At 40.8% G+C, this 16,883-nt stretch overlaps 1 protein-coding gene across 3 annotated transcripts in view; it reads left to right on the forward strand.

Annotated features, from left to right (window-relative positions):
- LATS2 (large tumor suppressor kinase 2) overlaps positions 1 to 16,477 on the forward strand; it is a 49,496-nt gene extending 33,019 nt beyond the window's left edge. Inside the window, exons 3-8 of one of the 3 annotated variants that reach the window (XM_032679588.1) lie at positions 2,760 to 2,892; positions 6,265 to 7,802; positions 10,429 to 11,011; positions 11,640 to 11,822; positions 13,017 to 13,123; positions 14,046 to 14,215. In XM_032679588.1, the coding sequence (XP_032535479.1) occupies positions 2,760 to 2,892; positions 6,265 to 7,802; positions 10,429 to 11,011; positions 11,640 to 11,822; positions 13,017 to 13,123; positions 14,046 to 14,102 (2,601 nt within the window). In that variant the 3' untranslated portion in view covers positions 14,103 to 14,215. Of the gene's footprint in view, positions 1 to 2,759; positions 2,893 to 6,264; positions 7,803 to 10,428; positions 11,012 to 11,639; positions 11,823 to 13,016; positions 13,124 to 13,866 lie in introns of all 3 variants that reach the window. The other 2 variants (XM_032679586.1, XM_032679587.1) reach the window with 2 other exon arrangements.
- The last annotated feature ends 406 nt before the right edge of the window (positions 16,478 to 16,883 follow it).

Genomic DNA, 16,883 nt, shown 5'->3' on the forward strand with positions numbered 1-16,883 from the left:
TTTGGGGTGTTTTTTGTTGGTCGCTCTCCATTTGCTTGGAGATGATGTGAGGTTTTTGTGAACCAGTATCAGAAACTGGGGCTATTTTGTGTCTCATGAGAGCTACAGAGGAAAGGGCCAAAGCTACAGGATGGTGTACAGGACAATCACAGGTGTTCTTTTCAGCCACAAAAAAGCTTACTTCATTTTTCCGGCAGTAATGTAAGTTCTAAGCAAACAGAATATGTAATGAGGAAACCCTTGGGAGGATGGGAGCTGACCTCATGAAAGATGAGAAGCAGTGATCTGGAGCATGGGGCTGCACTGCCAGGGCAGGATTGCCAGGGACACACCTGCTGGTCCCAAGCTCTTGCTGGCCTCTTAGGTAATCCAGCAGTGCACAGAGAAATCTATTGTGCTTATCCCCTCACATTATTCCCAATGAAGCTTAAATATGAATCCCCTAATATATGTGCTGAAGGTAGAACATGCAATGGCTTCAAGAATACCAGTGTCATTTTTACTCTGCTTTTCAGACCTAGGCAATGGCAATAGAGGAGAAAGTCCTGACACAGTATGGGTAGGAAGACCATTGCTTTCAGAGGTGATATCACCTTGCTGGTGATAAAAAATTATACTATTTTAGCTCCTTTGAATTGTATACAGCCAACACAGCTAAGAGAGGGAGAGGGAGAAATGGATTATATGGGCTGTTTTATTAATCATTAATATAATTGCTTACCAAGCATTTATTTTCTTGGTACTCCATTGCAGACAACACCAAAAAAACCCAATATCCAAGCCAGCACAAATGTGTGTATGGAGCACATTTGGTTTAGGAAACTGTAAGACTTGTGAACTAAAGCTAGATCCAACTGCTGTAAATCACAGAATCACAGGATCAGAGTGTGTTAGCAGCCCTGTGGAACAGGGCTGTAAAGCCCGGAGTCCCTGGGTGATGAGAATGCTGAGCACTAGGATGCAAATTTGCTAAAACTTTAGAAATTTATCCACAAGAAGAAAAAGAAAGAGAGGAAAAAACATTGTGGGAGATTCTTTCCTTTATACATAATAGTTTTCTGTTGATTTAAAATTGTCCTTAGTAATGTGCTGATGCCAATGAAGTATTTCAGCTATAGGAAATGTGAAACCAACTACTGCCTTTCTATGAATTATGAATCATAAATTGTATGAAAAATATTCAGCTTGCTATAACTGTTCCCCAACCAGAACCTCTGAGTAATGGAGAAAATGCTGCCATTTTGGGGGGAGTAGGAGGGGACCGAGCTAAGTGAAGCAAAATGCCAAGTGCCAGCGTGTGGCTCTGTGCTAAGTGTGAATTAGTGTCATCTGAGATGATCTTCCCTTGCTAAGTAAACAATTAGCGAGTATGTTACATGTACTTGCAGTTCAGTCAAGCGGAGCTGCTCTTTGCTCCAGCTGGGACTACCTGACTGCCAGCCAGTGCAGAGAGCTGACCCGTGGGAGGGCCGTGTGCCTGTACCAGCCCAGCCTTCACATCTGCAATCAATCAGCCAGGCCGAGGAGGCACAGGCTCCATCTGATTCAGTGCTCAGTGGGCAGGTTGCAATGACAGAATTCACCTAAAAATAGCAGTAAAGTGGCAAGATAATAGGATACTGATGTTTGCAGGCAACTCCTTGGGGCGGAATTCGTTTCATATAGCTTCAGCCATCTAAGAGCTGGGAGTCCAGTTTGAGTTAGTCCTCTAATCACCTGTCATTAAAGGTCAGTTTATCTCCTGTTATATCTGTTTATGAAATGCCTTTTGAAGGTGATTATAGAAAGGTTCTCAGCAACTGCTTTTGACCAGGTATCTAAGTTTCTGATGATTGAAGTTCAGTGAGTTCAATTCACTGAATTCAATTCAATTCAGCATTAAAGCTCTGGATTTCAGTTTCTCCATCATTTTAGAAAAGACCATGCAGCCTCATGAGGATTTGTGAATTTTGTTTTGCAGTCATGCAGTGCTAGTCATTGTTGAAAGGTGTTCTTTATACCTGTGCTATAAGTAAAAGTACAAACAAACTGCAGGGGGCTGTGACTTGCTGGCTGCAGAACAGGGGTTACTAGAGTAGTTGTGTTAGAGTAGTTTAACTAGACCATTCATATTGGCCCCAGTTTTAGTTTTCATGTTGTGTGTCTGGCACTCACATTAACTGCTCAGTGATGGACATGTGCCCAATAAAGTACAGCTGAAAAGACTAACAATGGGACGTTCAGTTTGGTATGCCTAGTCATTTTCCAAACAAATAGTGAATGATGTCCCAGCTGCACTGAAAACAGCAGTTTTTCTTCCCCATTGACTCTAGTGAGCAGAAATCAGCCCCCACCTAATTAATTAGCTTCTTGTGGCATCTGTGAAAGGATAAAGCTTTTACTGTGTTCAGGTGTGACTAAGAGACATGCTCTCAAATACCAAAAGCTAAATATTTCATTTCATCCAGTGTCAAACTATGCTGCCTTTGCCAGACCTGATTCAAAAATTATTTTAAGCAATCTTAAAGCACCCGTTTCAATTTGATGCTTCTTTAATTGCCAGACTCTGGGAAGGTTGTGTGTTTTGTTATTTTCTTCTTTTAATTTTCGAGTTGTGTAAAGCATGCAGATGTTTTCAAAATACAAGTCCATTTAGTTTCAGACAGCTGCGATGTGATGTTTAAAATGTTTCTATAAATGTAAAAACACTGCTTACTAGCCTGCAGTACAATGCTTGGGTTTTGTCTCAGTATGATTCAATTTTTGTTTGCTTTATACAGGAGATGGCTGTCCGAGCACTGAAGCAGACGGGCAGCAGAAGTATTGAAGCAGCTCTGGAGTATATCAGTAAGATGAGCTACTTGGATCCTAGAAATGAACAGATAGTACGTGTAATTAAGCAAACCTCACCAGGTAAGCGTGAACTTTTTTTTTTAAAATTTGTGTTCTTCTTTCCTGCAATAAGCTAGTTTTTAAAGTAGGGTTGTCGCTGGGGAGAAGTAGTGGATTGACAGTGTGGCATATAGTCTTGTAGGAGACAGTAAACTGAATATGGCCCTGCAAGGTGAGCTGGTCTGTAACATGAATACAACTCACCTGCTTCAAAAGAGTTGTCTATGTACACATTCATAGTCCTTCTTAAACCAAAATCTGTTTATCCTTTGGTGCTAGTCAGCTCAGTCATCTCAAGTTTACTGCGAGGTAAAAGCTTGTGCTTGTAGGTAATTGCTATGGAGTTGTGAAATAGCTCACTTCCCAGGAATTCCGTTCATGTTAACATCCTTTTAAGTACACTGCAAAAACAGTGAGGGCCAAGATGGCAGAAGCTTTTCCACTCATCCCTGCTGGTTTATGCTGCTTTATGTAAATTAGCAAATTGGAGCATTTGGGCGCTGCATATGCCTCATCAGCCAACATCAGACCATAGCTGACAAAAGGCCTTGCAAGAGTTAATTTCATTCAGATATTAGCACTTAACAGCCCTGCAGAATGTCTTTGATCTGGTTTGGATAGACTTTGTGACTTCTTTCAGTTTCAAAAATTGGCCAAGCAGACAGACACCCATCCTCTGCCTCTTGGTCAATTGAAGATCTTTGTTGGGAAAAGTGTTCGGTTTGGTGTAGGTGACTGAGAGGCATGTCCAGAGATGAGAAAAGCTGAGGAAGAGAAATCCCATTTGGTTTACGAAGAGAAATCTCAGACAGGAGGGGGATCTTCATTAAAGCCACTTCTTTCCTTGGGGGACCCTGAGAGTAGCCACATACAGGGAAGAATCTCGTTTTTCAGGTGGTCACTCTCAGAAATGAAGCTTCAGATGTGGTGGAAAAGGGTGACAGTTCTGGCTGTATAAGGAGCAGATCAGCTGCCCTTTCTATCAGTCTTAGACTTCCTGTTTTATTGTTTGGGGAAATTCTGGAAACCTCTAAGAAAACATTTCTGAGAGTGTTAGCCTGCAGAATGCCTACATGGCAGACTAAGTAGTACTGGCCAATTTGTTATTTGGAGAGCTCTGTCCTAATACATGCTCAAATCTGACCTCAGTTGGACCTTAAACAAAATTCCAAATAACCTTGATGGAATTACTAAACTGTATTTTGCTTTATATTATAAAGGCTTTTTTCCTTAAACTGAAAGAACACACCCGGTCCTAAAGAGCATACATTTCCCATGAAAGGGTTGAAAAACCTTTCTAGGCTAACATTTTAATTGCTCAGTTGTCTTTCATTTGCATCTAGTTTTGCTTTCTTATCGTTGCAATGCGTGCAGCTGTTTTGAATATTTAAGCTTTCCAGATGAAGATACACCTTTCCTTTTAGGATACACAGACTACAAAACTTAAATATCATGCAACTGATGTTTGCCTGCCTAAAGTGCCACAAAATCATACTGATGTGTTTGATATGGTGCTGTTTGTGCTAGGATAGCATATGCCTTCTCTAGTTCTTAGGAAGCATGTGATGCTACTGAGCAATTTTTCATTTGCAGTTTGAGAATTTAAATCTTCTAGTTTTGAATTCCATATACTGGTGTATGGAAATAGACCATTCCTATCCATGTTGGATAGAAGTATGTGGAAAAAAAAAATCATCTGCAGCTACCACGTTTGGTATCTTTACAAATCCAAATACTCCTCTGTCAGACCAGAACAGACTTACTGGTATACAAATCTAGGAGGTGGACATCTTATCTCTCTTGACATCAAGATTCTTTGCACAGCTGAATTATGTGTCCCAAAGAAGGACAATTATTGCTGCTGCTTTCCCTCATGGCCTCTGATAGGGGAAAGCAAAGCCAGTTTGCCTCTGAGGCTCAGCATGAATCCTACTGACAGAGATGACAAATGGGTCTTATGGCTGCCTCCCACTTCCAGGCCAGAGTACACACTTCTTAGGATGCCACAGCCTCATCAGTACCTCTCACTGTGTCCCAGCAGATGAGCTGTCAGGGGCTGTTGTTTTAAATACAGCCTCGGTAAGCTTGGCCGTTTGTTATCACAGGAGAAAGAGTTGCCGATTATAGATTTCACTTTAAAGAACTCTGATAATTTGTCCAACCTGATTCCATTTCAAAACATTGCACTGTTTATGAAGGTGTCATTTAGTATGGGGGCAGCCTCTCCAGTGTGCAGAGAGGGGGCGTAAACCTGTCTTAATAATGTGCACGTTCTTGTGTGTCTGTATGCAGCAGGGCATGTGTGTCAAGGTGAAGAGTCAGCAGCTGTGTTCAGGGGTGCTACATCTGGCCTAGCTGGGACACACTGTAATGCAAAAAGCTTGCAATCTAATGCTAGAGCCTGTTAGTTCAGCATGACTATTCTTATGGGCCTCGTGAAGTCAAGATTTTAAAAGGAAATTGTTTGGGCATAAATGGGCCAAATCCTGTGATTTTTGAAAGCTAAAGTACCAGAAGGGAAACAAAAAAATCACAACAGTACAGTGTCTCCCCTTGTCTTTTTAGCACAGCCAGTGCTTTGTATACCTGCAATTTGTCCTCAGATCAAAGAACTGATGAAAAGTGCCATTAACACTTCCATTGTAGGCATGCTGCTATCTTGCCTCTGCACATTCTTTGAGCTAAAATTAATATGTTGACACCCTGAAAGATTTTCCTTCCAAACAGATGGAACATGAGTAATATGAGGGGATATTCTGTGTCCAACACATTGGAAGTGATACAGGACAAACTGTATGATGCCTTTGTTTACGTGAAGGAGAGGGAAAGAAGGATTTTTGAGGAGAAAGATGGAACAGAGAGATATAAGCAGATCCCCCGTGTGAGCAGTGGGCTCACTATACAGAAGATGTGGACTATGTGATGACCTAGTAGCTTACAGCAATGTTGACTTTAAGTTGTATTGACAGTCCTTCTGGGAGCTTTTGTCCTCCTGTTGGTGCTGTACTTAACCCCCTGCTCTGTAGCTTCCTCCTGTTTGTGAGTAATAAGTGATAATAGTGGTCCAGCTTTAAAAACCAGGCTGTAGTGTAATCTGATGAGTTCATACTTAGGGAATTTGTGCTTCTATTTTCATGATTTGATAGGACTCCCTGATGATTCCTGGCATGAGCAGTGTTGTGGGCCAGTAGCTCGTTATCAGTAGGAGTACTTGGCACCTATAACTTTAAATGTTCAGAGTACTTAATTTAGATTTTGAAAGTTGTTTTTATAACACGTAGTCCCTATGCAGTATGCGTGTGTATGTCTGTATGTATAGATGGATGAGTAATAAAATACAGTTTCATTCACCTGAATGGTTTCCTAACATTCTTCTGTGTTCTTTTTATAAAGGAAAGGGTATTGTGCCAAATAATGTAACCCGCAGGCCAAGCTTTGAAGGATCCAATGAATCTTTTCCATCCTACCATCAGATCAGTAATGCAGCCTATGAAGGGACAGGCTTTGGAGCAGAAGGTGCAAATATGCTCACTGAAGTTCCAAGGCCATACATGGACTATTTAATCTCTGCTTCGCAGTCTTCAGCTATGAATGCTCCTGTACAGCGACCCTCTGGAGTAGGCACTCACAGCACACCAACTAGCCATCAGCAGAAAGCATACCCTACAAATATTGAGTCTTCTGTGATTAATTATCCAGTGGCTAATCACAGCAGTCAGGCCTTGCAGCTGCAGGCATCCCATGGCTCCAACAGCCAACATTACAGTAGGCAGCACATGATGGTGCAGGGGGAGCCTATGGGGTATGGTGTTCAGCGGAGTCCATCCTTCCAAAACAAGATGCAGCAGGAGGGAGGATATGCCAATCTCCCAAATAAAGGGGCGGTTGTTCAGAATAATACTGGTCATGCATTTCAGCAGGCACCAGCAAGCCTGTATATATCACATTCTCATCACAAACAGACAAGTCCTTCTTCTCATCAAATGCATGTGATACCCAGAGGTCCAGCCTTTGCTAATGATTTTTCAGATAGTCCACCACAAAATCTATTAACTCCCTCTAGAAATAGCCTAAACATGGACCTATATGACATGAATAATCCTCAAGTTCAGCAGTGGCAGGCAGCAACACCATCACGCCGAGATTCTTTACAAAATCCAGGAATAGAAACATCTCCACGGCAACACGTATCCTTCAGACCTGATGCCACAGTGCCAAGCAGAACGAACTCCTTTAACAACCACCAGCAACAGCCACAAGTGACAGTGTCTATAAGACAGGTTCCTCCAGGAAAACCTGATCCTTCAATTACGTCTCCTAATACGATCACAGCAGTCACATCTGCTCATATTCTCCAGCCAGTGAAGAGCATGCGAGTGTTGAGACCTGAGCCTCAGACTGCAGTGGGACCTTCCCATCCTGGCTGGTTACCTGCGCAGGCACCGGCTGTGGATGGCTTGGAGATCATTGAGCAGCACGTGCCACCTGTTGGGGCAGCTAATGCCTATCAACTAGATGTGGATTATGGTAACCAGGAACTGCGGTGTCCACCACCACCATATCCCAAGCATTTGTTACTTCCTGGTACCTCTGAGCAGTTTGATATCAACTGCTTATGCATGGGTATGGAGCAGACACTCCGTGTAGTCCCCAGTTCAACGTGCAATAAGGCTGAAGAGAACAGTGAGCGAAATGATAAAAGTAGCAAGAACACTAAAGCTGAAAAACCAGGCAAGGATAAAAAGCAGATTCAGACGTCTCCGGTGCCTGTGCGAAAAAATGGCAAAGATGAGGAAAAGCGAGAATCCCGAATAAAGAGCTACTCACCTTTTGCCTTCAAGTTCTACATGGAGCAACATGTAGAAAATGTCATAAAGACCTACCAGCAGAAAATTAACAGAAGATTGCAATTGGAGCAAGAAATGGCAAAAGTAATTCTCCTTGTTTTGTTATAATAAAAACTAGTGGGTTGAATTAATTATTACTATTTTTAATCCATCAAAAAAGTTAAGAGGCAGTCTTCAGCAGAAGTAGTAGGTATCAGACACCTCCCTATACCAAACTGTACTCACTTAGAAGTGTGGATGCAGGTATGGAAGGCTGTTTGAAAAACCTGAGATGTGGTATCTTCATACCTGAAAAGGAAAATAAAGAAAAACTCCCGTAGCAGGAAAGTATTAGGATTGCATAGGTAAGAACTCAGAAGGCAGGCTTGAGGCTGAGATAACTCTGGCAATACTTTGGCAGCTCCTGCAAAACTCTTTCCTCCCTCTTCCATGATAGCTGCTCATTCACCAAAGCCATTGTTCAACTTGGCAATATATTAACTGTGCCATATTTTCAGATGAGTGTGTAATACTTGACTGGAAGTTGTCTGTTGAACACATGTAAGTAATAATATCATACAAGTAATCTTATCTTGACCAGCTTGAACTGATTTTGGGACCGTCACTGGAACTTGTAGAGGCAGATTTCAGGGAGGTGCACTTTGTGTGATAGAGCTTCTTTCATGCCTAATTGTAGCTCTCAAATCTAAGCTTATTCTCTGATAATGCTGCTTAAAACAAAGCTGCCATGTTTTGATGGTTGCTCTGGCAGTTTTGGTTTTAATTTTTAAATATGGCAGAGGAAGAGGGGTTTTTTTCCCAGGCATGACTAGAATATGACTACTCTACTTTTGCATTTAAGGATAAGCTCTAAGGAAATCTGTTATTAATGCATAACATAATAATTAACTATCCAATCTTCCCTAGCACAGTCAGTTTCCAGAGTCAATTCATTTGATGCTCACATTGCTCCAGAAAACTCAATGGTTTGTTTGTTGAGGTTAAAATTAAAAGAAGATGTTTCTAAAATCTCTTGAAAGGTCAGCAGTTTAGTGACAATTAATAGTTTGTCCTCACTGCAAGTACAGATTGTGTTGTGTTGCATGGATTTAGTGAGTATTTTCCTGAGACTGAGATAGGGAATGATCTCTAGAGAAGCAAAACAGCAGCTAATTGCGTTAGTTCTTATGACTCTTCAGCTTTCCCTCATTCAGAGATAATTCAGCTATAAACAAAAACAACTCCTTCCCCTAGCAACCTCTTCACTGACTAAAAATATACACACAGAAGATTTTGGTTGTCTGAATATTGCATTATTCTAGAATTAACCAAGCACACAACACACTAATTATTTTATCTTAAAAAATAAACACTTCCTTTATTATGGATTGATGGTCTTACCTTTCATTTTAAAAACAGTATTCCTGGTTTTGATTTGGCTGTTCCCTTCAGTTTGAAAATTCATCCTACCTGTTCTGCAAGTTTCTGCAGACCTCCTCCATCCTTTATTCATACAGATTTAATTTTTATACTGTGGGGATCTCATTGCACAGTCTGGCTGCCCACATTCATGTTTAGATACCTAGACTACAGATGTGAAATTAAATCAACCTAAGCAGCAGCCCTGTGGGTGTATGCTTGGGTTTCTAGCCTGCTAATCAGTCAGCTTCACCTTCGTCTCCCCTCCCCAGTGCCCCTTCTCAGCAGGCATGAATCTTTTTCTCAGAAGTGATTCTAGTTGATGCCAGTTACTTCAGGATTTTGGAACTGGGGTATGCAGGAAGAAAGGGGCATGTGGCAGTGATGAGTTGTCAGAGGATCCTGGGGATCAGCCCAGGGGCTTCTGCTGGTGGAGGCCACCAGTGGCTCTCAGGAGACGGACAGTGTGGGACAACCAAAGTTTCAATGTACAGGCTCTGCCTTGAAGGCTGGGGAAAGGCTCCCTGGGGACAGGAGGTGGACAAGTAAGCACTTTTACAGCTTAGATACAGAGGGAAAATAATACATTTAGGGGGGAAATAGCACTAGGGTCTGGGCTGCAGTGGCTAAGCAGATGCCAGACCTGAGGATTATATGCACATATTCTGGAGGGGAAGAGAAGTTTAGAGAACAGATGCTCAAGAGATCTACAAACCTTGAGAGTGGAGGCTGTATATGGCAGGGGAAGTAAAACAGCTTATAAAGAAGGCTCCAAGGTAATTGGGAATGTGTAGGTCAAAACCAGCTTATTAATTTCAACACAAAAACCAACAGGCAAATGGCACCCACAGTAGGAACTGTTAATGTGAGTTGCCCTGGAGAACCATTCATGAACAAAGTGAACTGCTGCATCTAGGTTTAAGTTTCAGTTTAAATTAAGCTGTACTGCAGTGTGCATACATACTGTGGAGTGCAGTGAGAAAATGCACATTGAAAGGTGTAAACCAAATTCCATGGTCAGGTTTGTTATGTTATATTCCCTTCTCTGACAACATTGCCCCATGCCTATTTGTGCAGCCAAATGAGACAGGCAGACCAATCTCAGATATAGCAAATTCAGGTAACAAGTTAAGGTACAATGAATTTGCCGGTTTCTCAGAAATACTCACAAGAGAGTATGTCTCTTATGAATGCATCTTTTCTGGTTCTTGGTTAATTTTTCTGAGAAATGTGTTTTGGGAACGCTCATTTATTGTTCTCTTGCTATGGATATAATAGTACTTGCTCTTGTGGTTTCCTTTTCTTTGTAAAGGCTGGCCTTTGTGAAGCAGAACAGGAACAAATGAGGAAAATTCTCTACCAGAAGGAGTCCAACTACAACAGACTTAAAAGGGCCAAAATGGACAAATCTATGTTTGTGAAAATCAAGACTTTGGGTATTGGTGCATTTGGAGAAGTATGCCTGGCCTGCAAAGTGGACACCCATGCCCTGTATGCCATGAAGACTCTGCGAAAGAAAGATGTGCTAAACCGGAATCAGGTGGCTCATGTCAAAGCAGAGAGGGACATACTTGCTGAGGCAGACAATGAGTGGGTGGTTAAACTCTATTATTCCTTCCAAGATAAAGACAACTTGTACTTTGTGATGGACTACATCCCTGGTGGGGATATGATGAGTCTACTGATTCGGATGGAGGTCTTCCCAGAGCGTTTGGCTAGATTTTATATTGCAGAGCTCACTTTGGCTATAGAGAGTGTGCACAAAATGGGATTTATTCATCGAGACATAAAGCCAGACAACATTCTGATAGACCTTGATGGGCATATCAAACTGACTGACTTTGGACTGTGCACTGGATTCAGGTGGACTCACAATTCAAAATACTATCAGAAAGGTAATGTTTTTAGACTTTATTGGGAATGGTATTACATTGTTTATTTTGAAACAAGCACCTACCTTTTGACAGAAACACCAGCTGAGGAAACTGAGGTGGTGTGAACAGGGACAAACAGTCAATGGCAGTATTACATGTCTGTCTCTCTCTGATCTATGCAATTAGTTTGTTTCCAGTCCTTTTGTTTCCAATATTGTTCAAAACCCTGTCAGTAAAGTGGCTGTTCACTGTAGCAGCAGCAATTTTTCAGTTTATTCTTTTGGTGGTGAAATGATTTAATTACAGATTTGAAGTAGTCCGCACATGTCCTGTGTGTGCTGTTGAGGAGTATTGTGTCTGTTGGCAAAAAGGTCACAAAAAATTCATATAGCTAACCTAAATATACTCCATTGTTCTGTATCCCCCATGTGGAAGCATACTTCCTTGTGCAGAGACAAAGACATTTTGTTGGACATTTTGTATGGAAAAACGATTGTGAAGAGGAAGGCAGAAGGAAATACCTTGGGTTTAACATTTCAATGCTGTTCTTTAGCGAAAGTAGAAGGTGGCACTAGATGTAGGTAAATATTTTTCTCTTCGTGTGCATGTTTTATGATCACGAATGTAAACTTTCTCTTGCATTTGAAAGGGAGCCATATCAGACAAGACAGCATGGAGCCCAGTGATCTTTGGGATGATGTGTCCAATTGTAGATGTGGAGATAGGCTGAAGACATTGGAACAAAGAGCTAAGAAGCAGCATCAGAGATGTCTAGCCCACTCATTAGTTGGAACCCCTAATTACATCGCTCCTGAAGTCCTGCTTCGTAAAGGTAGATAAACCTTTATTTTTTTCCTGTTTAAGTGAACGCTGATGCTTTGAAATACTTTTTTTTTTTTTTCCTTAAATGAGCTTGCTGCTTTGGAAGGTTGTCATTCTGAAGGCCACAAACACTTAGCTCAGATTAAGGAGAACTCTCCATGCTCCAGTGTTTAGCATCACCTTACTGACAGTGGTGGTGGTCATACTTTGTGTGTGTTTGTATATCCCCACTCTGAGGCCTTTAAACGAGGCTGCTAATAAATGTATTGGATAATGTTAGCAGTAGTATTTTTCAAGTGTATAGCAGATTATCTGTATTCATGGAGTACAACTGACTGCTGTCAAGTTTACATGGCCCAGTGAGTAGCCAGCCAGCTGATGGTTCTGGATCACTGTGGAAACATGTCCTCCAGATTCCCAGCCAGAACTGGGGAACCCAGCAAAAAGTTTTCCACAATTTACGCTGGAGACCCTGCATTTAAAAGCTTCAGTCAAGGAATTTAGACAGTACTTTGTGACTATCTGTGCAGAACTGAAAAGGTCACTGTAGTAAGGAGATTTAGGTATTCAAAGTTGTCTGCAAGCTAAATCCTAAGCCTGATCTTTCTCTAATTGAGAGATTTCATGCTGGACCCTACATCATCTGATGACACAAGTCTCCATTGAAATCAGTGTTGAAATCCTCCACTCCCTTTTGGAGATCTCAAACATATACCTTCTTTGTCTTGTTACAGCAGTTAAGTGATTGAAGTTGTTCCTCTGCTTGGAACTTGCTCAGAAAGTAATCTGTGGATCTCTTCTGTCTCTAGAGCCAGGCTGTGTCTTTCAGCAGCTTTTCAAACTTGTGGTATCACCTCCACTGAACCCTACGGGGGGTCGCGAAACATTTTTTGTTATTCTTTGAGATCCAGTTTGTGCTGTGTAGGTGTGGGACAGAGTATGAAAAAACCTCCTTCATTCTTTCTAATTATATGGTTTCATGACTCAGTTTGTGTTCAGAATGGAATTTATTCAGAAAGGTTCACAGACAACAGGATTAGATCTTTACTGGCAGCAGAAGATTTGGGTCAGCAAGCAGAAGTCACAAATATGAAGTCTGAGAAAAGGCAGAAATCTGTGCTGTATGTTTTAATACTTAATTGCAAGTAGCTTTATACACATTCTCCTTGGCTTGTGGAGGTCAACCTTTTGGCTTGCCTTTCAGGATACACTCAACTCTGTGACTGGTGGAGTGTTGGTGTGATCCTCTTTGAGATGTTAGTGGGACAGCCTCCTTTTCTGGCTCCTACACCCACAGAAACCCAACTGAAGGTAAGTTGAAGCAAAGTCCTAATCTCTGGTAGCAAAATTTTAATCTTTTCCCTTCCCTGCTCCATGCACAGACCTATTCCCCTTTGTTTCACTAGAGAAAGGAGTAATTTAAAAAGCCTGACTTTAAATAGTTCCGTGCAAGCACATATCCTTTCCCAGTCAACAAAGACACTGAATATCAGACCAGAACTTACTCTTCCAACTGCATAGATAGGTATTGGTTTTATAAGTCTTCTCAGTAGAGTTCTGATTTCTTAAGCATGAGTTTGTCCACTTAAATTCCTTAGAGTGCCTATCAGTAAGCTGATATGCCAGTGATAATTGCAGTTGGCAATGTGTTTCAAAGTCGAGCAGTGGGTAGTTCTTTATTAGAAAGGATCTGTCTTGTGACCACTTTTCCTAGTTTACATTTTGGAGAAAAAGTGGAGTAATTCCTTGAAGTAATTCCACAAAATCATGTGTAAACTGAGTATGTTCTCAAATCTGACTATGGGAGCATTCAAGAAGGAATCTGCCTTTCTAAAAAATGCAATTACTTCTTTTGTCTGCTGTCCAACAGTGTTTTTTGATCCATTAAAATAATTATTAAAAAGCAATGCAATGTAATAACTGAGTTCTTGGACCTCTGAAATGTGCAGGCTATGAGTGGACTCATTGTGTGTATACTTCTGCACAGTTAGTTGGCCATTGCAAGGGTTCTGTTTACAGGATTACAAGTTGCTTAATACCTTTCTTACCTGTAGGTGATAAATTGGGAAAGCACACTGCACATTCCCTCACAGATCAAGCTAAGCCCTGAGGCAACTGATCTCATCACAAAGCTCTGCTGTGCTGCTGAAGACAGGCTTGGAAGAAATGGAGCAGATGATATTAAAGCCCATTCTTTCTTTCACTCTATGGACTTCTCTACCGATATCCGTAGGCAGCCAGCTCCCTATGTTCCAAAAATCAGCCATCCAATGGACACTTCAAATTTTGATCCGGTTGAAGAAGAAAGTCCTTGGAATGATGCTAGCGGTGACAGCACCAGGACGTGGGATCCACTGGCCTCTTCCAATAGCAAACACACAGAACATGCTTTTTACGAGTTTACTTTCCGAAGATTCTTTGATGACAACGGGTATCCGTTCAGGTATCCCAAACCTTCTGGAATGGAAGTTGGCCAGTCTGAGAAATCTGACGTAGAAGACAAAGGTGTGGTGGATCAGACTGGAGCTTGTCAGCCTGTATATGTGTAAATTATTGTATAGATTACTGCAGATGAGACTAATCTCAAATCCAATAAGGCCTTTAGCTGATCCTTTAGGATCTGATCCTGCAGCAGTTATTCAGGTGTACGTTCAGCTGAGGCTGGAGACATCTTGGGGACTCAGATGCTTGCAGGGCCAGGTCCTAAAAATGGCAATCTTGAAAGTTCAGGTCAGTTCTACTGTAAATAACTTTGTTGATAATTACACTTGAAATCCTGGTCTTCACCAAAATCTACAAGGCCAGCAGTCTATAATTTCTAGGCCTATTTTTATTGGAGGTCAGCATCCCCCTACTCAGATTAACATTTACAGACTTCTGCAACTGTCAGCGTTATTTTTTAAATGAATAAAGAGCACTTATATTTTGTTTATAGCAGGGTTTTTTTCCTACTAAATTATAGGGATTAACTTTGACAAATCATGCTGCTGTTCTTCTTTTCTACATTTTTATTTTATCCATAGCACTTATTTCACATTTAGGAAGATGCATAAAGCTGAAGAACATGTGATGAAAGGTCTCTGTGCAATAATATAAGAAAGAAAGAAAAAAAAAAGAAGAAAAATGAAAAAAGAAAACTGCTCTCTAATTTTCTAAATTTACTGATGCCATTGTATTCACACGGTGATTTTGTTTATTATATGTATTTTCCACATTTCAGAATTGTGACATAACCTTAAAGCTGCTTTATTTCCTTCTGCTTATTGGAGTGTAATAGAAAGTGTGAGCAAGTGACAATTTGGGTGTGATTTCATTGTCTAGTGTGTGAAGAATGTTGCATGAGCAGTGTTTTTCTATTTGAAATGGCCTTTTCTTGCCATTCACAGGCAGGTCCTGTGGATCCATTTTTCTAAGGGTCTAAAATTAGACCATTTTAAACCGTGTGTTGATTATGTATTGTGTGGGTGGTTTCCTCTTGTGATTGTATCCAATATTAATTTTGTAAAACGGATTGCAAAGGTTGTACCTGAATAGTGATTTTGTGGTCTGATGTGATAGATCGTTTTTAGTAAGCTCACGTCATCGGCACACGTTTCCCCACCAAGGTTCAGCAGCAAGACCATGACAACAAAGCTAGTTTGTGGCAGCTGCCTGGATGGGGCTGGTCCAGGCAGGTGGTTGTGGTTCAGTTCCAGCAGCAGTGCAGAGCACCAGCGCTCACAGACGCAAACCAGGATGTCTGACGCTGTGCTCCCACAGTGCGTCCAGATCCCAAGTGCCACGTTGGGCGTGTGCAGCTCCACGGACACCTGCGGAACCTGGAAGTATGTGGCTTTTCCAGACATCACATCCCTACATGTAACTGGCTGCCTGTCCATTAAGGACCCTAGTGTTTTAGCCACTGACATCTGAAAATGTTGGCATTGTTGATAGGTCATTCTGTCCTGTTGTCTAGAGGTTAAAATGTTGCTGTGATGGAGCACAATAGGCCTTCATTTCTGTCAAATTATAGGCATATTTTGAAATATCAGTTTTTAACTATGTTAAAATACGCATTTTTCTTGTATGTATAAGTGAGAATTATTCAAAGTGATATCAGAATACTAAAGATAATTAAGCCATACATATTTGCATATATATTATATATAACTAAATAAGTAAACACACACAAAAATCCTTAATTCAGATTAGTGTAACAGTCCTGTTTAAAGCGATTGACCTAATAACATTTGAGGAAAACACTCCTTTAATGTGTTTTTGCTTTATTTTATTTTTAAATCTGGAGCTTCATTATTTTTTCCGTATATTATTCCACATATTATTCCTTAATGTTTTAGCATATCCTATCCTATCCATTGTTTAGATGTCTAAGCAACAACATATGAATTCATCAGCCTGAACTAAACAAAAATGATTGTGTATTTGTTTACATTTGTATGAAAGGAATGTTCTGAGGTATGCAGTGCTTGTGTTGTGACAGTTCATGTAAGATTCAGTATTACTGCTTTTTTATATAGTAATGCCATTTTTTGTTATTTACATCTATCTGACATTCTTTCATGTGGTAGGTTCTTTCTCAGGAACTCAATTTAACTGTTATTTATTGATATATCATTGCCTTTGAAAGCTTCTACTGGCACAATTTATTAAAAATCTGGATCAAAATCTAAAATGTGTTATGTGTTCTTGAAACAGATAACTTCTGCTGCCTCTTTTAAGGCAGAAGTTTTAATGGGTTTGTTTTTGTAATGTTAGTGATGGGTTTGAGCTACAAACATGAGATCCAAATCTCATCTCTCGTGTAGCATTTGATATGGAATCTCTGAGTACCTTCAGACAATTTCTTCTGTCCTCGTGGCCCTTAAGAATAAGGAGCAGGATTCCAGAAAAACTTGCTGTGGTGTGACCAGGTCAACAGGTGGCATAAAATTCAACACAGTCACTTTCTGTGTAGTGGTGGTGCTTCCAGGGCAGCTGCAACCCTTGCTTGCCCCCTCTGGCTGTTGCCTCTGATTTATTTCTAAACTGTAAATAATTCACCTGCAAATACAGAATCTTTGTAACTAAGCAA

This window comes from Chiroxiphia lanceolata, chromosome 2 (assembly GCF_009829145.1).
Source record: "Chiroxiphia lanceolata isolate bChiLan1 chromosome 2, bChiLan1.pri, whole genome shotgun sequence".
Lineage (NCBI taxonomy): Eukaryota > Metazoa > Chordata > Aves > Passeriformes > Pipridae > Chiroxiphia > Chiroxiphia lanceolata.